The sequence below is a fragment of the Balaenoptera physalus genome (genome assembly GCF_965194825.1).
Source record: "Balaenoptera physalus genome assembly, chromosome: 1".
NCBI classification, from domain to species: Eukaryota; Metazoa; Chordata; class Mammalia; order Artiodactyla; family Balaenopteridae; genus Balaenoptera; species Balaenoptera physalus.
The window spans coordinates 189,473,674-189,497,686 of record NC_138882.1 but is presented as its reverse complement, the minus strand read 5'-3'; the positions used below and the strand labels follow the sequence as shown (position 1 = coordinate 189,497,686).

The window sequence follows — 24,013 nt, the reverse complement described above, 5'->3', positions numbered from 1 at the left end:
CCTCATGCTGCGCGAGGAACGCGTAAAGCAGACGTGAGCGACGGGGCCCTGCCGCCCCCTCCAGCCCCACCGCAGGCTGCCCTCCCCCCGGGACGCGGAGGTCGTGAGCCGCGCAGTGCCTGACGCCGGCAGCCCAGGTTCCCACCTCTGCCCCGTCTCCTCCATCCACTGCCGGCTCCACACCCCACGTGGGTGTCTAAAGCACAGCGGAAGCTTCTCAGGTCCGAAACACATGCCTGATCTCGACCCCCAGCCTGCTGCATGCTTCCCCATCTCAGCTAAGGGGAGCTCCGTCCTTCCAGCCGTCCAGGCCCCAAACTTGGGAGTGGCCTTTGGTCCCTCTCTGTGTGCGACAGCTCACGTCCGATCCATAGGCAAGCCCTGCAGGCCCTGCCTTCAAAACAGACCCAGACCTGGATGTCCACTGCCACTGCCACCAGCCTGGTCCAAGCACCACCACCACTTCTCTGGAGAGTTGCCACTGCTTCTTCGCTGGTCTCCCTCTATCGCCCTGACCACCCCACCCTGTCCCCACTGCAGTCTTACTCTCAACACAGAAGCAGTGTGGCTCGTTGAAAACCTAGGTCGGATCAAGCCAGTCTTCCACTCAAAGCTCTTGGTGTCTCCCCATTTCACACGTTCCTTACGATGTCCCCAACCCTGGTCTAGCTCTGACCTCATTCCTGCTACATACCCCCCGTTTACTCTTCTCCAGACACACGGGCTTCCTAATGCTCCAAACATGTCAGGCACACCCCACCCTAGGGCCTTTGCACAGGCTGCTCCCTCGAGCTGGAATGCTCTTCTCCAACCGTCTATGTGGTTCACTCCCTCACCCTCTTCAAGTCTTTGCTCCAGTGTCGCCTTCTGGATAAGGGCTATCCTGTCAACCTATTTAAACTGCAAAGGCGTTTCCCCGCTGGTCCTGTCCCCACCTCCAGCTCTTTATCCTTGTCTGCTTTTCATAGCTCTTACCATCCTCCTTCCTGGACGCCATTCACCCTCGTTTATCAGGCCCATCGCTCATGATCCGCCCTCTCCTCCAGAAGGCAAGCCCCGCCTGTCCCCCGGCCCTGCTGTGTCCCCCCACCCCGCCGGCCTGCCCCGCAGCAGGGGCTCTGCCCAAAGCTGGGGCAGGAAGAAGAGGTGAGCAGCCGCCAGCTTTGGTTTCCCCGCTCCTCGGAATGCCCTTCAGTGACAGGAAAGGCAGTTCCAGATCACAACCGAATTTGTAAAAATAGATGAAAAAAACACTGCTCCATAACAAAGATGCGTTTTTGAGCCTGGCCTTCTGTGGGGGGCACTGAAGGCGCAGGTGAGGAGAAGAGCCACACCCCTTGGCATCTCTGGGCACCCAAGCTGCTGCAGCTCACCTGCTCTCAGAGCACCTGCTTCCTCCCCGGGGCCTTCAGCACCCAGAGAATGGCACCACCCACCCCCTCCAGGACCACACGGGTGGGCGGGGGAGCCGGGCACTAGCCGGGCACTAGCCGGGCGCTAGCCAGGGCTGCTGGTCCGCTCTTCCTCAGGGCAAAGCTCACCCAGTTCATTTATTTTTAGTTCTCCCTCCTAGCTAGAGGCAGGGAACGACCCGCACATTCTCACCTCCCTGCTCACTAGTATTCCTTTTCTCTGGAAACACCTGCAGAGTTGTAGGAGAGGACCATTCTCACATGGGGGGGGTCAGCCTCACAGGCAGGGCCCCAGGCTTCCTGCCCCCGCTACAGGAAGGGCAGGGAGGAAGACAGACACACGAGGGACTCCCCTGGCAGTCCAGTGGTTAAGACTCTGGGCAGGAGGGAGAGCTGGCGGTGCCAATTTAAAATCTGGTGATCAGGGGGACTTCCCTGGCCATCCAGTGGTTAGGACTCTGTGCTTCCACTGCAGGGGGCACGGGTTCGTTCCCTGGTCAGGGAGCTAAGATCCCGCATGCCCCTCAACATGGCCAAAAACAAACAAACAAACACATGAAAAGGCAGCTGGGGGAGAGCATGGGGAGGTCCTGGGCAGAGCCTGGTGGGGCTCCTGGGAGCTTTCATCGGGGAGCCAGGAACCTTCCCAGGGCAACGGAAAAGAGGAGGTGAGAAGGGCCGCCCCGGCCCAGGCAGGAGACCAACTAAAAAACCCTAAGTAGACAAAGAGGATCTCAGACCCATCGCTAAGCCCTGCCAGCATCTCTGTCAACGACTCCAAGATGAGCCAGAAGAGGGCGGCAGGGAGGGGTGAGAATCAGGTAAATTTTGGAGTAAAAAGAGAGAACCCAAAGTGTGCATCCCACATACAGGGTGGGCGTCAGGTGTCAGACAGCTGCAAGGAGCGCCTTACACCCTTGGAAATGACCGCTGAGCCAGCAGCACACCCGAAAGTCGAAAGTTGGGGACATTCTCGCCTACAATTTCAGCCTTGAAAACTCAGAGCAAAAAAGAAACACAGGCACCACACCAGCAGAATGAGCTTGGAAGTCTATCCCCAGAGCTTTCACGAGGTTACTGCTCTAGCCCCGTTTCATCTTCCATCGTAATTACACTTCTGCCTCCTCCTAGGAGGGCAGGATCCATGCCTGAGTTCTCATGAGCATTCCCACCGACACACAGAGCTTTTGTGCATAGTAGATGCTCAATAAAAACGCACTGAATGAATGGTTGAGCGGACCAACGGATGGGCTAATCTGAGGCTTCTGGGGGTAGCAGTTTGCTTGTGGCTAGGAGAAAGCCCATACTTTACATGTGCGGAACCGGTAGTCCAGAGCAAAGAACAATTTGGCCAGATTATCAGAGGGAAACCATTCTTTCCTAGAACTTCTGGCCAGGAGTCTAGGAGACTTCAGAGCAGCCCAGCCTATTGATTTATGAATTCCTGAGAGCCTGAAAAGTCTACCACTTATAATATTTTAATCACCAAGGAGAAAAAAGTGAGTTATTTGTATCGCTGGTTGTGAAAGTCTGTGGTCTCCCCTCCTCAGGGGCATGCCCGTTCAATTCTTATTTGGCTACTGTTCATCTTTCAATCAAATTCCTCTCCAGGTTAAGCGACCGTGGTGATCTGTCCAGGAGGGGGCAGTAGAGAGCTGTGGCCCAGAACACAGGCTGAGCCCGCAGTCTCCTTGGTTTCACAGCAGCTCACTCTGAGTTGGGCGAGTCTGGGGAGCCCCTGAACTTCGGTGAGCCCCCGTTCCCTCATCCACAAACGGAGGATAACAGGACCCGCTCCCGACAGGGCTGCATAATTAGCAAACCAGACAACCCACGATGCTTATTAATTCAGCGCACGTCACGGTGCCTGAGGCACAGCAAACCCTCCGTCACTCTGGTCGGTCACCAGTCCTGTCCCCTACGGCAGCCAACCCTGATGCCGGGACACAGTGGCCACACAGAGCTCTGGGCCGGGGCCCCGTGGCGCACCTACCGCTCTGTTGATGTGCTTCCGGATGAGGAGGTAGAGCACGGGCAGCGTGACGTAGGCGAGCATCTCCCACGCCTTCCCGGTCAGCAGCATCCACAGCACGCGGTCCTCCGCCTCCAGGTCGATCCAGCACCAGCCCACGGACACATCCGAGGCGTCGTAGCCGATCTTCTTTAGAGTGACAGCCGCCACGGTGATGACCAGCGGAACCCCCCAGCTGAGGAATAAGGAGCAAACGGGAGGCTGTGAGGTCAGACCCGGCTCCCGGCAAAGCCAGCGAGGGCGAAGGGACCGGGATGCTGGGTAGGCAAGAAGGACGGTGCTCTCCCAAGCATGCAGCAGACAGTGTCCCTGGAGAAAGGAGGGGCGGGAGTCCTCAAATCCCCCAACCCAGCCCTGCTCTGCCCAAGCCCTGCCAAGCCCGGGACGCCCTGGCCTCCCACCTGGACAAGCCCTCGCAAGCCCTCGGAGGCCGGGTTCTATTTCAGAATTGCCAGGCTCCTCGGGGATTACGCTGGGATGCTGTGGCATCGGGACGGCCGGCTCCTTCCCGCACCGACGGGCCTGTGCACCGGCCCGCAAACGCCAGCCCACCTGGCCAAGCCTCATCCACACACCCCGCCAACAGTCAGGCCCCCTTGGCCAGCCTGGGCCCAGAGGTGCACACACTGGTGGCTTGGGGATGTCTGCGTCCCGTGCACCCGCAGCAGGAACTGGAAGAGGGGCCCTGGGCTCCGGGCGGACACATCTACTCGGTCCTGAGCCCTCCTTGCTCTACGGGAAGGGGCGGGCACTGGCAAGGGTCCAAGGGGGCCCACTAAAGCACAAAGCCTGGGGCGGGGGCCCCCTCTCAGTGCAGTGCTGGGCTGACTTTTCTAGAGTTTACTGCAATGGCGACACAGCTGGGATTAGGGCTGAGCCCCAAGGCCCCTCCCCAGTGGTCCCCGCACGAGTCTCCTCGCCAAGCCTTTAAAACCAGTCAGGGGGACACACAGGAGCTATGTGGCGGCCCGGCAGGGTGGTTAAGAGCTTGGACTGCGTTGCAACAGGCTGAGTCTGAGTCTCGGCCCTGCCCCACGCGGCTGCAACACATCCGTGTTTTTCTCCACAAAGTGGGGATGATCACGGTGCCTGGAGCAGAGCATCGTTGTTGGTTGTCACAAGAATAAACTCATCAGCGTTACATCCAGCATGCGGGACAGGGTAAGCGTTTCCACATTTACGACCAATGTTGTCAGTGAGGCTTGTCCCCAGGTCCCAGGCTCCGGGCCTGCGGTGCAGCCACCAGGGATGCACGAGGCCTGTGTGGTCTCTGCCCCCAGGAGGACACATGGGCCTACGTGGTAGGTCAGCCGCCCAGAGAACAAGCAGCAAGTAAACAGGACAGTGTTATCAGGAAAACGTTTAGTTCAGAAACTGGTTCTGTCTTGAGGGCTCTGTGTAAGGAATATCGGCTCTTTCTGAAAGAAGGTCATAGAACAGTGATGAGGCCACAGTTGCACTTAGTCTGTTACCAGAACGAGGCTAGAAGGCCTGTGATTTTATAAGGTTCTCCAAATGCCGCAGGGCTAGGGATGAGGCAGGGCAGGGATGGCGAGGAAAGGGAGAAAGTCCGCTTCCTGGGCCCAGGAAAGACTTGGTACCTCCTCCCTTCACTGGCCTCTGCAGGAGGGACCAGAGCCTGGGGCGGGTCACTGGGCGCCACCCTCAGCTCTGCCGCCCTGACAGCCCCGCAGAGGTGGAAGCAGCATATCCTCCTTGAAGTCACAAGAGCACGTAAGGGGCCAAAACCCCATAGAAATTAAAGGATGGTGGGGACTTGCCTGGTGGCGCAGGGGTTAAGAATCCGCCTGCCAATGCAGGGGATGCGGGTTCAAGGCCTGGTCCGGGAAGATCCCACGTGCCACAGAGCAACTAAGCCCGTGCACCACAACTACTGAGCCTGCGCTCTAGAGCCCGCGAGCCACAACTACTGAGCCCACGTGCCGCAACTACTGAAGCCCGCGTGCCTAGAGCCCGTGCTCCGCAGCAAGAGAAGCCACCGCAGTGAGAAGCCCGTGCACCGCAACAGAGTAGCCCCCGCTCGCCTCAACTAGAGAAAGCCCGCACACAGCAAAGAAGACCCAATGCAGCCAAAAATAAATACACAAAATAAATAAATTTATTTAAAAAAAAAGGATTATGAGAAAGGTACCAAGTTACACTTCAAATGGCTGGAGTGTGTCTATTTTAAATGTTTGTGCTATGCAAAGTTATTGATCTGGTGAGTTAATATATATTAGTGTCAAACCAAAGGGTTACCATTTTAAAACTCACGCCATCCTGGGATTTTAGGACAACACACGTCAGCTATGAGCTCCATGAGGCGAGGGCCATGTGGGTTCACTGCTCTATCCTGGCATCTACACCAGTGCCTGGCACATGATAGGGGCAAAACTAGGACGTGCTGAATGAATGAATGAACTGAATGAATGAGTGAATGAAGTTTGAACCAAGTGACTGAGACAGATTTTCCCAATTTACTCCTTAAATATTCACTGCAAGGACATTACTGAAAGGAGGTGAAAGGCTTTTAAAGGGCTGCACCGTAAATCCTGAAGTTAGAGGTGGGAGAGCAGTGCTTAGGGACCAACAACCGGCAGGACTGGAGCCGAGGATTCCCACCCCGGCGGGAAGGGAGAGCACAGGCTCGGCGGGAGGAGGCAGCTTCTTTCCCCCCTCAGCATCCCTACGGCCCCTGGGGACCACAGGGTGACAGCCCCACGTTTTACAACTTTAGGTCTGTTGTACAAAAGCTACCCAGTGATGTATTTCCTCTGTGTTACTGGGGTGTGCCTGGGGCTGAATCTGTGATGGAAAATAGCCAGAGGGAAGACCAAATAGACGGCTTTGAAAGGGCTGAGCATGTGGGTTGATCAATCAGAGTTGCTGTTTGAATTCAAGCACAGACAGCAGCTCTGCTGAGGCCAGAAGCTGCCTGGGGAGGTACCTGAGTGGAGGTGGAAGAAAAGGTGACCTCAGAGAGCAGTGGGAATGGAGTGGGAGGGATGGCCTAATAACCCCGCCAAGCAGGCTCTGCCAGACTCGTACTTTACAGGTACAGACAACGGTGTGCTGGTGATGTTTTAGCATCAGAAAGACATCTACGCACGTGTGTGTGTGTGTGTGTGTGTGTACATACACAAACATAAACTGATTATGAATTTTACTGATATAAAGGATGTGGGGCACACGATTTGTAAATAATAATAAAATACACACTACTCCTTATCGTACATTCCACACAGCCAGTTGATTCTCACAGGAGGCTTCTGCTGATTTTTGCGGAACTCTGGTATCTGCAGCCAACCTGTGGCTGCACTCAGCCAATGAGAGTAGTTCCGTGATGAGAAGGCGGCTGATGTTTCCATTTTCCTTAATGACTAAGGAAACCTCATTAAGTTTCAAACCCTCAAACTCCAGAAGTGAAATGAGGAAGACCTGGGGGACCAGATGAGAGCTGGGACTTCACTGGGTCGACTTGACATGAGCGACCTCTCTGTGGATCAAGTAATACTTTTCCAACACTGGAAGAATGTTTCTTCTTTTTTCCTGCTCTAGGACATGGCCCCTTCTCAGCACCTCCCCCTGAAATATGCGGCTTCCCACCTGCCCCGACATGGCTGCCGCCAGGGCTTAAGTACAGAGACAAGAAACACTTTTGCATTTAATCTTTACTGCTAACATTTTCTCTATCACTTTCTTAAATCTAGAACAGGGGTTCAGCAAACTGGGGCCCTCAGGCCAAATCCGGCCCAGTCTGTTTTTTATTTATTTATTTTATTTTAAAAATTGGAGTATAGTTGATTTAAAACGTTGTGTTAGTTTCAGGTGTACAGCAAAGTGAATCAGTTATACATATACATATATCCACTCTTTTTTAGGTTCTTTTCCCATATAGGTCATTACACAGTATTGAGTAGAGTTCCCTGTGCTCTACAGTGGGTTCTTATTAGTTAACTGTCTTATACACAGTCATGCGTATGTGTCTATCCCAAGCTCTCCAGTCAGTCTGTTTTTTAAAATAAAGTTTTACTGCATACAGTCACACTGACTGGTTATATATCATACATGGCTGCTTCCCAGCTACCAGAGCTGAGCTGAGCAGTGGCGTCGGAGATCACATGGCCTGCAGAGCTGAAAATACTATCTGGTCCTGTACAGGAAAAGTTTGCTGACATCTGCTCTACAAATCAACAAAAGTATAATTAGGGGACTACCCTGGTGGCGCAGTGGTTAAGAATCCGCCTGCCAATGCAGGGGACACGGGTTCGAGCCCTGGTCCGGGAAGATCCCACATGCCGCGGAGCAACTAAGCCTGTGCACCACAACTACTGAGCCTGCGCTCTACAGCCCACGAGCCACAACTACTGAAGCCCGCGCACCTAGAGCCCGTGTTCTGCAACAAGAGAAGCCACCGCAGTGAGAAGCCCACGCACCACAATGAAGAATGGCCCCCGCTCGCCGCAACTAGAGAAAGCCCACGCGCAGCAACGAAGACCCAACTCAGCCAAAAATAAATAAATAAAATAAATTTTTTAAACAGTATAATTAGGACCTAAGGAGTTTTGAGTATGTTACTTTTGTTTTTAATGCAATTTATTTAATTGTAAGTTTATATAATTTAATTTTTAATGATGTTCTATCTAACAATCAGCCCACAAAATGCCCTGAAATTTAACAATCGGGTCCCGCAAGCCGGCTCCAGGCCACCACTGGACAGAGGATGAAAAGGACAGGGGGCTGAAGCTGCCCTGCCCCAGGCTCTCACCTATAGAGCCAGGAGAAAATCTGTTTGGCGACCTCAATAAGCCAAGCTGTTCTCTGGCCAAGTGGCCACCCTGAGTTGTAAGTGGTGTCCAACTCTGGGAGGAACTCTACAAAGACATGTGTGACCTAATTCCCACTTTCCAGAAACGTCTACTACTAATTTCTGACATGCACCACCTAACAGTTTTTTATCCCTTCAAAAAAAAAAAAAAAAGCAGCCATCAATCAAAAAACAAACAAAATCAGAACAAGTAAGATACGGCCTAACAACAGCACATGTAAAACAGACCAAGGGCTGTAGCTGACTGGGACCCAGAAGGTATGTGGTCGGAGGGGTTGCCCTGATGCCCAGACGTGGGTGATGGAGAACAGCCAGCGAACTGTCCTGCCTCAGTGTGGACACCTGGGACCCACATTCTAAACCTGAGACTGTGAAGCTGGCACCAGAGCGGGCACGTGAGGACGTGCTGGGCCTGGAGCTGAGCCTCGAGTATTGGAAGACTCTTGGGGACGTCCTGCTCCAGAGCAGACTCAGGCGGCCGAAGGAAAGGGCAGGTATCCTGCTCAGTCTCAAAGCCAAGGGCTAAACTGTCAGCATCCCCCATCAAGGGGAGGAAGCCATGTGACCACGTGCAGCAGATGCTATGAAAGGCACTGAGGAGGAACATGGTTAAAGCAGGTGACCAATGAGGCTCCTTCTCTCCAAACCTGTGATGCAGGCGGAGGAGAAGCGTGGCTGGGGTCACCTAGATGGAGGGGGCCTGCAGACCACTCTCTGAGCAGAATCACCCACTTGGAGGGGCACCAAGAGCTGCTCCCAGAGGTGCCCAGGCCCCAGCTTTCACGTGTGTTTGCCTGGAAACCGAGGCCAGACTCCAAGTTGGCTTCTTCCCCCTTCGGAGGCAGTTATAGGCTGAGTATGTCCCCTCCTGCCACCAAATTCCTGTGTTGAAGTCCTAACCCCCAGTACGTCAGGATGGGACCGTATCTGGAGACAGGGTCTTTAAAGAGGTGATTAGGTTAAAATGAGGTCACTGGGTGGGTCCTAATCCAATAGGACAGGTGTCCTTGTAAGAAGAGGAGATTAGGATGCAGACACTCACTAAGGGACGACCATGTGAGGACACAGGGTGCAGACGGCCGTCTGCAAGCCAAGGAGAGAGGCCTCAGCGGAAACCAACCCTGCCTACACCTGGATCTCCGATTTCCAGCCTTCAGGACAGGGAGAGAAGGGATGTCTGTTGTTTAAGCACCCCACCCAGTCTGCAGGCTTTGTTAGGGCAGCCGCAGCAGACGAAGGCAGATGCTCTCTACCAGCTCTGGGGGAGAGACATGCCAGGACAGGGGATGGCAGCCCAGCCCTGGGACACACCCCAACACCCAGACCAGCAGAGCTGGGGGTCCGCAGCAGGCTTAGGGGAGGGGTAAACTGACAAACGCCCTGCAGACTGGTCATGAGCTTGGCTTTTGGAACTCGACATTCACTTTGTTCTTCAGTCGCCCCATGAGAAGCTGAAGCACCGCGGGATCAGCCGGCCGGTGAGCAGGCCGCGTCCCACACCTGGATTCCGTGGCATGTGTCAGACGACCACGGGAGGCGGCCGGTGCCCACGAGAGCAAGGCTCTGGGTTTCCTTCAGAGTTCCCAGTCTGCCCAGCTGGGGATCTTCTGAAACCTGTCCCACCAGTCAGGGAGGGGCACACCTGTGGTGACAGAGCCGCTTTCACAGTCCGGGCTGGGAACACCCTTCCCCCTCCGCACCAAGGGCTCAAGGTCTGCTCAATCCACCGTTGGATTCCTGCACTCCCCCCTCCCCCCAAACCTCCCCCTTCCTACAGATCTCTGGTGGGGGGTGGCACCTGATGGGAAGACCACAAGAGGGTCTTCTCCCCCAAACAGCAGAGCCTGGTCCATGTGCCTGGGGCCTATGGAAGGCCCTGAATGTGACCATGACCCCAAGATGCTCTGAGAACGAAACTATCTGGCAACCATGTGCCAGTTTCCAAAGCTCTTGGGAGCAGGACAGAGCCGGGCCCGGAGGGATGCAGCTGCAGGAAGCACGGCCTGGTGAAAGGAATCCAGGCCCGAGGAGGCCGCCTGGAGGTTTCTGCCCCAACAATGGGCTCTTATTGTTAAGGGTGGGGCAGGGGCAGGACGTGGGAGTTCAGGATGTCAGCCACTGACCAGGCCATCATGAGGTCAGTCGCTCGGTAGCCCTGGCCGCAGAGGTGGGGAAAGGCGTCCAAGGGAACTTCTAAACACTCAGCCCCTGGCACGGGCCTCTGCAGCCCTGGTTCTGTGGGTGCCGAGGTGCACTCTGCAGCGCTCAGGGACGCTTTCCTGCCCACCTGGCCCCGGGGTAGAATCTGACTCTGCCCGGCAGGGTCAAGGGGCAGCCTCTGGGGCCACAGCGGGTGCCCCGCAGACATGCAAATGCAGCACAGAGACCTCACTGCAGCAGGGCCCTCAGCAAACAAAGCCGGATTAGCTCTTGTCATTTTGGGGAGCACCGTCTGATGTGGGGTGCTGTTCACACAACCACTGGGTTCACCCCCCATTCAGACACTGCCCACCTGGGGCCTTGTCACTGGGCTCCACCGTGAGTGAGCTGGTGTCTGATTAGAGAGCTCACAGGCTCTCCCCTTCGGGGCCCACGGGTCCCCTTTTCTCTGCGCTGGAACTTCCCCATCCCCACAGCAGGGGTTTTCACGGTGAACTTGGGGTGCCATAGACTTCTCTCTTCCTCCAGAGCCTCCAGCAAATGCCAGAGGGTGGGTGGGCACGTGGGCCGGGGGTCATGCCCACACCTATCCCCACTTCAGTGCAGCCAGAAGAAACCCAAAGGTTGCTCGAGGCAGCCAGCTCAGCTTGGGCTCCACTTCTGACGCAGCAAGATGAGGCGCCCTAGCCTGACCTCCCCCCACAATCACAGGACACACCTGGCCCAGCGGCGAGGGGACAGTCCGTGACCCTGCCGTACTGGTTCAGAAGAAGCCCACCACCTTGCAGGGGAAGAGGGGCTGAAGACTGCTTTCGATAGGCAGGTCACCTTCTGCAGGGGGACAGAGACGGTTTCATGCTTATCTTATCTGAAAGGAAATGACCCCGCCCATAGCCGCTGCAGGCTAAGCTGCCCAGCCCTTTCTTAGGTGAGAACTGCAAACAAACGGCCACAGATGCTTATCCACATGCATGTAAAATATGGGTACAGACCTAGAAAACAAACTTGCGGTTACCAAAGGGGAAAGGGGGGTGGGCAAATTAGGAGTTTGGGATTAACATAAACACGCACACTATATAAAAGAGAGAAACAACAAAGACCTACTGTATAGCACAGGGAACTATACTCAATATTTTGTAATAATCTATAAAGGAAAAGAATCTGAAAAACAACATAAATATATAATGGAATCACTGTGTTGTTCATCCGGAACTAACACGACATTGTAAATCAACTATACTTCAGTCAATCAATAAAATATGTGGTGTCGGTATCATGGCGCCTCCACAGCTAAGACACAGTAGAAAGGGACTTATCACAGGGCTTTCCCTGAACACAGAATATTCTTACACTTTAAAAACGCGGCAACATCCAGAAGAGTCCCCTCAGAACGCTGTCGGAATCAGGGGGTGTGAAACCCTTGGGTGAGACTTTGAGGAGTTCCAGGAGGTTCATCTCGACAAGATCCTTATTAATTACAAAAGGAAAAAGAGTAACTGTGGTGGAGAACTGGCAGATAACACCTTGACCAAGCAATCAAAGTGAACATCACCGGGAACGGAACAAATCAAAGTCGCCAGCCACCACCAGGTAGGAAGCGAGAACAGGTTTCTGTGAGATTCCAGCCCAAGGTGCAGATCCTGAATCCACTCCCGAGGAAGCATCAGGCAACCCAGGTGAAGGGGGACATGCTACACAGTAACGGGCCTGTACTCTTCAAAAAGACCAGTCGTGAAACACCAAGGAAGACGGAAACACTGCTCCCGACCGAAGGAGGATAAAGAGGCATGAAAACAAAGCTCCTTTGCTATCGGCGACCTTATTAGACAACTGGCAAAACCTCAATAGATCCACAATCAGATTTTTTTTTACCAGACACACACACATATTTTTTTCTTTTTAGTTGCTTTGCCTTTTTCCTTCTTCACATGACACAGTCAGATATTAGCACTGCTCCACGTTACTCTCTGCTTTGGGGAGGTGTACGTGGTCACGCAAGAGACTGTCCTTGCCTTTTGGAAATACATGCACACTGAAGGATTTAGGAGTTGGGGGCATCAGGTCTGTAACTTACTCTTTTTTTTTTTTTTAATTTTACATTTGGCTGTGTTGGGTCTTCGTTGCCGCACGCGGGCTTTCTCTAGTTGTGGCGAGCAGGGGCTACTCTTTGTTGCAGTGCGCGGGCTTCTCATTGCGATGGCTTCTCTTGTTGCGGAGCGCGGGCTCTAGGAGTGTGGGCTTCAGGAGTTGCAGCACATGGGCTCAGTAGTTGTGGCTCATGGACTCTAGAGTGCAGCCTCAGTAGTTGTGGCTCACGGGCTTAGCTGCTTCCCGGACCAGGGATCGAACCGTGTCTCCTGCATTGGCAGGTGGTTTCTTAACCACTGCACCACCAGGGAAGTCCCTGTAACTTACTCTTACATGGTTCCAGAAAAAAAATAATTGGAGAGGATAAATAAAGCTAACATGGTAAAGTGTTAATAATGGGGGAAATCTGGAAAGTTAAAAATAAACGATTGTCGAATTCTCTCTCAGTTTAAACAATTATTGTCAAGGCCAAGAGACACGATGGAATCCTAAAAGGGGCACTGACCTTGAAGTTCTCACCCTGAGCCTCCTGCGAACAGCTCTGTGGCCTTGGGAAAGTCTCATCAGCTGTGGCTGGAGGGTGACCATCTCTGGGTGAGTCCCCTGGGTTATGGAGGATCAAAGCGTGATCCTTGCAAGACCTCAGGAGCCTGATGCAGCTTGTGATGACAGGCAATTTCTCTGAGGATAAAGTCTAAGCTGCCCTCCTTCCCCAATGAGATAAAGTCTTTCTGTAAAGGAAACTATGTCAGGCATTACGATGGGGTCCCAGGGGCCATGCAGGCGCTTTGTGTGAACTTGCCTACGACTCTCTCCAGCCTCCTGCGGTGCATGGCTGCATTTAGCTTTATAGATGGCTTTCCCCACTTAACGTTGTATCATACCATTTAAAAAATATATGACTTATAGAGTTCATGGCCAGTATTTAATGGCAGCATAACACTTCTGGGTGGGGTGTAGTCTATAACTTACTGATCCCCGATTTTTTGAACATTTAGGTTGCTTTCAAATTCTCATCACTGTTCTGGCTAACATTGCCACGCAAACTCCTCTGTACATCCAACTTTGCATGTAATCTGGTTTATCTCCTTAGACTAGATGCCTATAAATAGGATTGCTGGGATCAAGGGGTATGAACCAAATATTTTCTACATGGATTATTCCAATTTACATGGCCAATAATAATGTAGGAAAACACCAGTTTCATCTGCATTTATCACATTAGTATCCTGCCTTACTATTTTTTTCCCTCTAATTTAATGAGAAAATGGTACCTCATTGTTGTATTGTTTTGAGTATTCATGCTTTTACTATTTCGTCAGAATGTCCTTTGTCGGTTTCTCAAGATATTTGTCAGTTTTTTTAAAAAAAATCAACTCATAAGAATAGAGAGAGCAACCTTTTGTGTTGTCATATTTTAAAATATTTTCCGGGGGACTTCCCTGGTGGTCCAGTGGTTAAGAATCCGCCTTCTAATGCAGGGGATGCGGGTTTGATCCCTGGTCAGGGAACTAAGATCCCACATGCCGCGGGGCAACTAAGCCCGTGTACCGCAACTACTGAGCCCATGCGCCACTAGAGAGCCTGCGTACCACAGCTAAGACCCGACGCAGCCAAAAATAAATAAATATTAAAAAATAAATAAGTAAAAATAAAATATTTTCCAAGACTGGAAGGTTTGAAGAAGAGAACTGATTTGCAGTCATTTGAAATGGTTAGCGAGTGGTGCCTGGGCAGCGAGTCTGAAGATGAGATTTCCCACGCCAAGAGGTCCTTCAGCAGCAACGAACTAATCCTCCAAAGAAAGACACTGAAGAGTCCTTAGCAATACAGTCTGAGAGGATCTAGGTCAATACATGAACCTGTTGGACAGGTCTTACCAAGTCTCACACCAGCAACATGAGTGCTGACTTCTGACGAAATAAACTGTCAAAGTCCCTTTCTAGCTTGGATACAAGTAATTTTCTTTCTTTCTTCTTTTTTTTTTTTTTTTTAAGAAGCAGGTGGATCACATTCAACAGACAAGAGGAACAATTCGCTTCCTTTTTATGGCCACAGAAGGACACATGGGCTTTCTTAGGAAGCCTTCCCTAAGCATCACAGAAAACATCCCTAGAAGTGAAAAGAAAGGTTTCTTGGGAAATGTCTTTTCTATAGGAGCTGCACCAGGTTCTCTTTATCACTTGAAAAATACGTTGTATTCAGTATTTTTCAAAAGAGGGGGAAAAAGACAAGAGAATCTTGCAAAGAAAAGTCTTGGACTCCTTTTCAAGTACACGTGAGCTCCACGCTGCCCACAGCCAACCAGCCTGCCAAGGACGGGGTCTCCGAAATGGATGGTGGGATCAGGTTGGATGTGTGTGGGGGAGGCAGCCCCTCTCTCTGTGGGTCTCTGCAGCACCTGAGGCACGTCTGAATGGCTCGCTACAAACATTTTGACTTGAACAGCCGAGAAGCAGGCCGTTTAGTTTCCCAGGGACCAGCTGGCCTCCATCCAACGGCTCTGAGACCTGGAGGTCAAGTGACTCTTGCAGGCTTGTGACCTCACTGTTGTGACACCCAGGTGACCTGTCTCTACCAAAGTGCTGACTATCTTCAGTCCCTTGGAAAGAACTCAAGTATTTAACAGAGAGGACCTATAATTAGGGCAGCATTTGGTACTCCTATCTGGAGGAAGGAGAAGAGGAAAAAAGCTCTATAACATTCCTGCCTTGGGTTCACCAGAGGACACCACCAGACGTTTGAATCTTGAAATTACACCAGGAAGGGGCCAACCTTCTTCCATAGATGAGGGCTACTTGGATGAGACCCTTCAATGCCAGGGCAGGACAAGGCCTTGGTTTTCTCTACTCTCAGAGACTCCAGGCCGCTGGCTGCCCTCTTCCAGACCAGCCTCTGCCTCTGACCTCAATTTCAGAGTTGCTGAACTCCGGAAAGAAAGATAATCTAGAACAGAGATAACAAGAGATTGGGGCCTGAGGTTTAGAGACGAGCAAAGATAAAATACACAAGACTGTCCTTCCTAAATTTTACAGCTGAAGCACTGCATCTGGCACAGGGCTGGGTGGAGGGCAGCCTGAGAGTGGCTGAATGCACCACACCTAACTCATCCCCCAGCCTGGCCAGGTGCTTCTCCCCATCCCCATGGTCAGCAGAGATGGCAGGAGCGCACTGAAGCAGGAGGCCAAGGGCCCAGAGTGGCCTCGCCAGCTCTCCAGGTGCTTCCAAGTTACCAGGGCCGGGCTCTGAGGGCGAGCTCTGCCCACCCCCCCACCCTCCAGGGCCTGCGCTAAGGCGCCCACCTCACTGGGAGGCTAGGGCTGGGGCCGCCTCAAAGGGGCGCCCCCTGCGGCGATGTTCAGGACAAGTTCATCTCCCCGGCAAGCCTAGCATCATTCTGCTGGCCCAGGGCTGTCCCGGGACAGGAGCAGACACTGCCCACCGGGCGCCTGGCCAGGGGTCCAATCAAGACGCAGGGCCCAGAGGGTGGCGAGGGCCACAGGGGCAGCAGACAGGATCCAGGCAGGGGTCACTGGACCCGAGGGAAAGCAGCGTCGCCGCCACCCACCTGACGACGTGGAAAGCACAAAGCAGGCGGCCGTCTCCGGGGCCGCGCGACGTGCGGACGATGCTAAGATACAGGTAGAGGGCGATGGCCACCGTCCAGAAGAAGGAGCTGGTGTTGGCGAAGGTGGAGAGCGCGCCCTGCAGCACGCAGTCCCACGAGGGGCCCTCGAAGTCCTGCAGGACCCCGTAGAAGTAGGAGGCGGCCGAGAGCAGGTCGGCCAGCGACAGGAAGAGCAGCAGGCGCCGCGCCCGGCTGCGCAGGTCGGGCCACAGGCCGTGCGTGGCCACCAGCAGGCCCGAGCCTAGCGCGGAGAGCGCGCACGATAGCAGCACCACGGCGCGCTCCGACGGCACCAACTCTGTGGGGGGCGCGGGAGGTGGCATGGTCAGGAGCGGAGCGGGCCGGGGCCGGGGCGCCGCGTGCGGCCGCCGCCGCCGCCGTCTGGGCACAGACCAGCGAGCGGCTCATGCCCCGGTGCCCGCTCCGCCCGCGTCTCGGCCCCTCCCGGGCCTTCCAGGTCCGCCGCCCAGCGCCCCAGCGGCCACGCCCCGCCCCTGTCCCTAGGCCCCGCCCCCGCCCCCGCCACGCCCCCGCGCCCTCCACGCTCCACCCCGCGGCGCCCACGTCCCGACCACGGCCGCGCCCCGCCCCCGCGCCCCACCCTCGCCCTCACACCACGCCCCTGCGTCCTCCACGCTCCACCCCGTGGCCCTCACGTCCCGACCTCGGACCCGCGGCCGGCCCCTGAGCCTCTCCCGCGAGCCCCACCCACGCCCCGGCGCCGCGCCCCTGTGCCCGCGTCCCTAGGCGCTCGCGCAACCCCCGGCCCCCTCCCCAAGGCCCCGCCCCTGCCCTCCCACCACACCCCTGGCGCCCGCGCTCCACCCTGCAGTCCCCACGTCTAGTCTGCAGCGCCGCACTCCCTCCCCCCACCCCCACCCCATCCTCCAGAGGTCTCTGCTCTTGCCAGCCGAGTAGGACGCCCAGTCCTGGGGAGGGATGCACTGACAGTTTTTTAGGGCTAATATTACCTTCTTTGTTTACGGCCAGCATGTGTGCGGGGGTGGGGAGGTATCTTGGCGGGGTGGAGGCAGTCTTTCCACTGGTAGCAACAGCAGCTGTCAAAGTGATCCTCGTTCCTTAAGCAGCCCAGCCGTACCGGAGGTGTGCGCTGGTAGGGTGGCGGTGGTTACTTCCTGAACGGGGAGTTTCCAACTTTTCTTACAATGAGCACGCTATTTTGTTAAATAAAGCTTATTGTGTGAAATTGTTTTAAAGAAATTGAAACATTAATTCCCAATTTTACTGGGTTTTTTTCTTTTTTGAAAATTTCATTTTTAAAAAATTGGGTTACCATTCACGTGCCATAAAATCGGCCCTTTTAAATGTACAGTTATTTATAGCATATACACAAGTTTGTGCAACCATCCTCATTATCTAATTCCACAACATTGTTATTGCCTCAAAAAGAAACACAGTTGTGTCAAAAGAGAGGTAACAGGTCCCACGTGGTGTCACTTGTGCTAAGTCTCGTCACCAAACCAAGACTTCATACCTAACCTAACTGCGGTTTCAAGCTCTCCTACGAATGTAATCTTAACCAGTCAGTCTGGAATTTCCTGGTCAGCACTAGTGAAGTAATCCTTCTGGTAGATCCCTGCCATCCCCCAAAGGAAGGCGACCTTGCCTGAAATACTCAGCTCTTTGCTAGACTCATTTCCTTGTCCCATCTCTTTCTGCCTGTAAAAGTCTTCCCTTTTGAACGGCACTTCAGAGCTCCTTTCTATTTGCTAGATGGGACGCTGAGTGATTCATGATCAGTGAATAAAGCCAATAAGATCTTTACAATTTACTCAGTTGATTTTGTTTTTTAACAGTAGTCACTCCCCCCCACCCGCCCCCCGAAACTACTAATCCACCTTCTGTGTCTATGGATTTGCCTCTTCTGGGCATTTCACAGAGATGGAATCCAATAGGTGGTCTTCTGTGACTGGCTTCTTTCACTTAGCTTGTTTTCAAGGTTCATCCACGTTGTGGCATACATAAGTGCTTCATTCCTTTCTATGGCTGAATAATGTTCCATTGTACGAATATCCCACATTTGTTTTTCCATTTATCAATTGATAGCCATATTTTGGCTATTATAAATAATGCTGCTATGAGCATTCATATACAAGTTTTTGTGTGGACATATATTTTCAGTTCTCTTGGGTATGTACCTAGGAGTGGAATTGCTGGGTCATATGGTTACTCCATTTTTAACTTTTTGAGAAACTGCCAGACTTTTTTCCAAAGTGGCCGCACCATTTTGTATTCCTACAGCAATGTATGAAGGCTCTAATTTCTCCACATTCTCCTAACACTATTTATCATCTGCTTTTTGATTCTAGCCATCCTAGTGGTGTGGTGTTTCATTGCGGTTTTGATTTACATTTCTCTGATTAATAGTGATGTGGAGCATCTTTTCCTATGCTTATTTTCCACCTGCATATCCTCTCTGGAGAAATGTCTGTTCAAATCCCTTGCCTATTTTTAAAATGAGTTGTATTTTTGTTATTGAGCGGTAAGAGTTCTTTGTATATTCTGGATACTAGACTTATCAGATACGTGATTTACAAAAATTGTCTCCCATTCTGTGGGTTGTCTTTTCATTTTGATAGTATAGTAGGAAGCGCAAAATTTTTATTTTGACGATGTCCAATTTACCTATTTTCCCCTCTGGTTGTTGTGCTTTTGGTGTATTATCTTTGGTGTCATATCTAAGGAGCCAGTGCCTAATCCAAGCTCATGAATATTTACACCTATGTTTTCTTTCTTCCCAGGATGGCACAGCTTTGGTCACTGTAGCTTTGTAGTAAGTTTCAAAATGGGGAAGTGTGAGTCGTCCCACGTTGTTTTTCTTTTTCAATATTGTTTTAGCTGTTTGGTGCTCCTTGCAATTCAGTATCAATTTGAGAATCAGCTTTTCCATTTCAGAAAAAAAAAAAAATCCAGCTGGGATTTTGGTAGGGATTGCATTGAATCTGTATATAAACTTGGGGGAATAATGCTATCTTAATAATATTAAATGTTCTTATCTATTCCAGGGGATGTCTTTCCATTTATTTAGGTCATCTTTAATTTCATTCAATGATGTTTTGTAGTTTTCAGTTTACATTAGATTTGATTTTGCATGTGATTCATAAAAGGCAAAGTTTATCATCTGCATAGATTATCTTTTTGCACCTAACTTTTAAAAACATTGTGTTATGAACTATGCATACTGACAAGTACCTAAAACACAAATGTACAATCTGATAAATAATTATAAAGCAAATACCCACCCAGAGCAAGAAATACATTACCAGCACATCAGAAACCTCCCCCCCAAGCCTCTTTCTTCCCCCTTAGTCATTTTTTTGCTTTTCAAAAACCATTCATGTATGCATCCCTAAACAAAAGAGTATAGTTTGACTGTCATTGAACTTCTTTTTTTTTTTTTGGCCACGCCGTGTGGCTTGTGGGATCTTAGTTCCCCATCCAGGGATTGAACATGGGCCCTCAGCAGCAAAAGCGTGGACCGCCAGGGAACTCCCTGAGCTTTATGTAAGTGGAATAACACCCTATGTTCCCTTTTGTGTCTTCTATTTTTTTTTACATGTATTTTTAAAAATTTTAATTGAAATAGTGTTGATTTACAATGTTGTGTCAGTTTCAGGTGTACAACAAAGTGATATATATATGTATATATATATATATCCTTTTTCTTACATTCCCTTCCATTATAGGTTATTACAAGATCTTGAGTATAGTTCCCATGCTATACGGTAGGTCCTTGTTGGTTATCTATTTTATGTATAGTATTGCGTATATTTTAATTCCAAACTCCTAATTTATCCCTCCCCCCACTTTCCCTTTGGTAACCATAAGTTTGTTTTCTATGTCCGTGAGTCTATTTCTGTTCTGTAAATAAGTTCATTTGTATCATTGTGTCTCTTATTCTTTTGCTCAACTTATTTTTGTGAGATTCATCCATGTTCTCACACGAAGCTGCAATTCTTTCATTTTCATTGCCGTATAGTATTCCATCATATAAATAAAATATTTATTCATTCTACGGTTTTTGGACATGTTGGGTTTTTGGACAAGCAATGCTGGAATGAGCATATATTCTCTTTTGATCAGGAAAAAAGTTACTAGGAACAATTCTCAGCAGCTGGATGGAGCAAGCGTATTCATGGACGTTGCTCTGCAGAGGTCGAAGAGCAGCTGCTTTCCTTCTGAGTCACTTAGGAAGCCCCTGACCTCCTCCTGAGAGGACCCCAGACCGTGAACAGACCCGGGCTGTCAACGAAGCCTCTCAGCTTTTTACTGGCCTGAATAGTTCTAAGCTTGGATTGTGCAACCAGCCTCAGCTTTGGCACATGGCCATGCAAGAGGCTGGAATGAACTCTTCCTGGATCAGAGTCATTTAATCCTTAGGGTATTGCGGGGACAACAGGGCACAGGAGAGGTCTTTTCTCAAGCATCTCTGTCACGGATCAAGCCAGACTATATCTTTTCTGCTTTACTGAGATGAAAGCCCTTTGCCCACCTCCCCAGGTGAGCCGTTGGTTATTCTACAAACTAGTTTGATCAAGAGAATGCTTGGTTTTCTCTGCACTGGAAAACAACATTCAAAGAATGGTCACACTTCCCACTATAGGGAAAGAATGGGAAAGACATTCAATGATACAGCTTCAGATCGCTTAGGTTTAAGCTTGATGCTAATTTTCCGTAGTCCGATTGCACCGATATTGCCCGGATGGGTGCAGGGACTAAGCAGGAGGTGAGAATCACGACTCCCAAGTTGCTGGGTGCCCTTAAGCCACATAGTGTGGTCTCCACCAAAGGGAGCCAGGGGCTCCGGATGCCCTGGCTCTCAACAGAGTTCCCGGGCTCTGCTTTTCCCATCCCAGGGCTGTTGGTCCTCCAGGGAGGCATGACCCAAACAGCAGACCCAGAAAATCCCCAGGCTCCAAGCTTCTGCTGATGGTTCCCGCCCATATGGAACACGATGTCCTATGAGCCGTATTTTAAATTATTGGTATCTCAGTCCTCCCTCTCTCTCTCTCCTTCCTTGGAGAAATTGGTAAGGAACCCAGATGGATTCTTCTTGTGACCCTGAGTCATCTCCCTAGCGTCTGCGCCAAGCCAGCTGGTCCTTGTCTGCTGCCCCATGTCCAATGTCCCAAGAGGCCGTGTCTAAAGGTCCTGGCACATCATGACAGGCCCCCTTGCCCTGCAGTAGCCCTGGCTACAGAACTAAGGGCCCAGCCCCAGAGAGGCCCCATGGCCATGGCCAGCGATTCAGGAGCAGATTGGCTTCGGTTTGCTTCTCCCCTGTCTTCCCACCCCAGTAACTGGCACAAGATTTTTCTCCTCTGACAACTGCAAAAGGAGTGGCAATTTGGTGTCTCTAAACTGGAGGGGCTGTAAATGATTTTCTGAGCTCAACTCCAAACTAAGTAACAAGCCATGTATGTGATTTTTAACACTAGAACAGAAGAGGGACTTTTCCTCATGTCACTGGTAGAAATGTGGGCTGGTCACCTTTCTCATTTCCCTCTTTGAAGGTAAATGTGGCTCATCTTGACCTTTTCTACGTAGGTACCACAGAAAGCAATGGCCATGGAAGAGGAACTTGGTTCACGTGGGCCCCTCTCCATACTCCCCGCTCCAGCATCCCCAAAGGAGGTAGTGCAACCCCTGGCACGCTCATGTGACCATTGGGCCACACAGGTGGAAGACCAGGGCAACCTGACCAGCCACGTTTGTGCAGTTGTTACCCATCAGGGTTCTTGGCCTTCTTAATCAATAGAAATTGATCAGAGGCCAGACAGGAAATTCAGGCAAGGCTTTACTGGGGCTCCTGCTGCAGCAGGGAGGTTGCAAGAATAAGCCACAGGTTCCCTTGCCCGCTTGCTTCCTGGGGGCGGGGGGTGAGCTGGTTCCTTATATGGGGTGAGGGGAGGGGCATGTCCAGGGGTCTGGCCAGAGGGTGGCTTAGGTGGTCTGCCCACCCCTTTGGTGGTGGTGTGTGCAGGGGGCATGCGCAGTGCCCTCTTTTTGCTCCCGGCTCTTCAGAAGTGGCAGTTGGATATTTGGTCTTTTGTACCTTATTGTCCATAACAGCATGCACACAGCTATTTTTAGTCCCTTATAGTTTCTCTGTATTTTATAGCTCGAGGAGACGTTTGTCCAGGTGCAAACACTGCAGCAAAGGGTCCCAGGACCCCGCCTGTTGCACAGTCAGGGGCCTCTTCTTCAAGGGGCACAGCTGGTGGGTGTATTTTCCTACAGATGAGACCCTTAGGTCTCAGTGAGATGTGTTTAAACCCTCCCCCCTCCCTCCCCATCACCTTGAGCCTTTCCTCTCCCTATCCCAAAGTCCCCAGCTTGCTGTGTACCCCGCCCTCCTGCCTGCAGAAACCCTGAAGACCCTGCTTCTGCCAGGCTCTTACATCGCAGCAGCTCTCGGAGTAGCCACCACTGCAGTTCCAGCTGCCTGGGCCAAGTTAAAGAATAGCCGAGCCGCTAAAGGGAAAGGCTACTTTCCTCTATACCTCTCTACTTGGGGACTCACTTTGCAGGTGGGACTGGCTGCAAGTACATTACTGGTACCAAGAGAGTGTGGAAGACCCAGGTTCTAGCCCTGCACCTCTGTCCTGGCCTCGTTGGTGGGCAGAATTCTAAAGATCTCCCCACTCAAGATTCCTGTGCCCTGGTCATTTCATCAAACACTAACCTAGGTACTGCTGTAAGGGGATATTGAAGGTGGAATTAAAGGCTTGTTATGGTCTGAATGCTCTCACTCCCTGCCACCTCCACCCCTCACCAAATTCATATGTTGAAACCCTAAACCTCCACGTGATGGTATTAGCAGGTGGAGTCTTTGGGAGGTAGTTAGGCATAGATGTGGTGTGAGGATGGAGCCCCCATGATGGGATTGGTGTCTCTGTAAGAAAAGGAAGAAACAGCTGAGCTTCCTGTCTCCGTCATGTCAGGATACAGCAAGAAGGCAGCCGTCTACAAGCCAAGAAGCAGGCTCTCTCCAGGAACTGAATCTGCCAGCACCCTGATCTTGGACTTCCAGCCTCCAGAACCATGAGAAATAAATGTCTACTGTTTAAGCCACTCAGTCTGCGGTATTTTGTTACAGCAGCCTGAGCTAAGTCAGGTCCCATGTCAGTGGCCCCTTAAGATACAAAGATGATCCAGGTTAGCCCGAACCCTCTAACAGGCGGAAAGTTTTCTTTGGCCAGCAGCAGAAGAGGAAGTCAAAGAGTGCTGAAGCGTGAGGGAGATTCCATACGAGGGGGATTCGGCGTGAGGACCCCGCTGGCAGCCGTGATGTTGTGAGAGGGCCTGTGAAATGCTGCTGGGGATGAGAGAGACCCAAACCCCGCCAGCCACGTGAACGAGCTAACACAGCCGCCAACGCTGGAGTGTGGGACCCTGAGGAGAAGACCCGTTGAGCCATGACAGACTTCTGACCTGCAGGGTCTGTGAGATAATAACTGGTTGCTGTTCTATAAGCAACCAAGTTGGCGTAATTTGTTACAAAGAAATAGAAAACCAATACACCACATGACCCGAAGGGGCTCCTTAACCTTTCTAAGCCCCCATTGCCTCATCCAGAAAACAAGGACAGAAAATCCACAGGGCTGTGCTGAATAAGGGACTTTGGGGCTTGTAGACAGAGCCCTGGAGATGGGGCTAAAAGGCCCAAAGTTGCTAGTTGTGTCACCTTGAGTGAGTTACTTAACTTCTCCTAATCTCAGTTTCCGCACCTCTAAAATGGAGCCAACAGCAGCTATTTCCTTAGTAACTGAGGGGTAGCTGGGCTCACCGCCATCCAGCCAGAGACTACATTTCCCAGAACCCCTTGCAAGGAGGTGTGGTCT

The 24,013-nt window shown here is 51.7% G+C and overlaps 1 protein-coding gene across 1 annotated transcript in view; it reads right to left on the bottom strand.

The window, feature by feature from the left end:
- SLC2A5 (solute carrier family 2 member 5) overlaps window positions 1-20,305 on the bottom strand; it is a 63,950-nt gene extending 43,645 nt beyond the window's left edge. The window contains exons 1-2 of the mRNA XM_082461249.1: window positions 16,089-20,305; window positions 3,406-3,619 (exon numbers count right to left, since the gene is read on the bottom strand). Of these exons, the coding sequence (XP_082317375.1) occupies window positions 3,406-3,619; window positions 16,089-16,471 (597 nt within the window). The 5' untranslated portion in view covers window positions 16,472-20,305. The remainder of the gene's footprint in view (window positions 1-3,405; window positions 3,620-16,088) is intronic.
- Window positions 20,306-24,013: the final 3,708 nt, after the last annotated feature.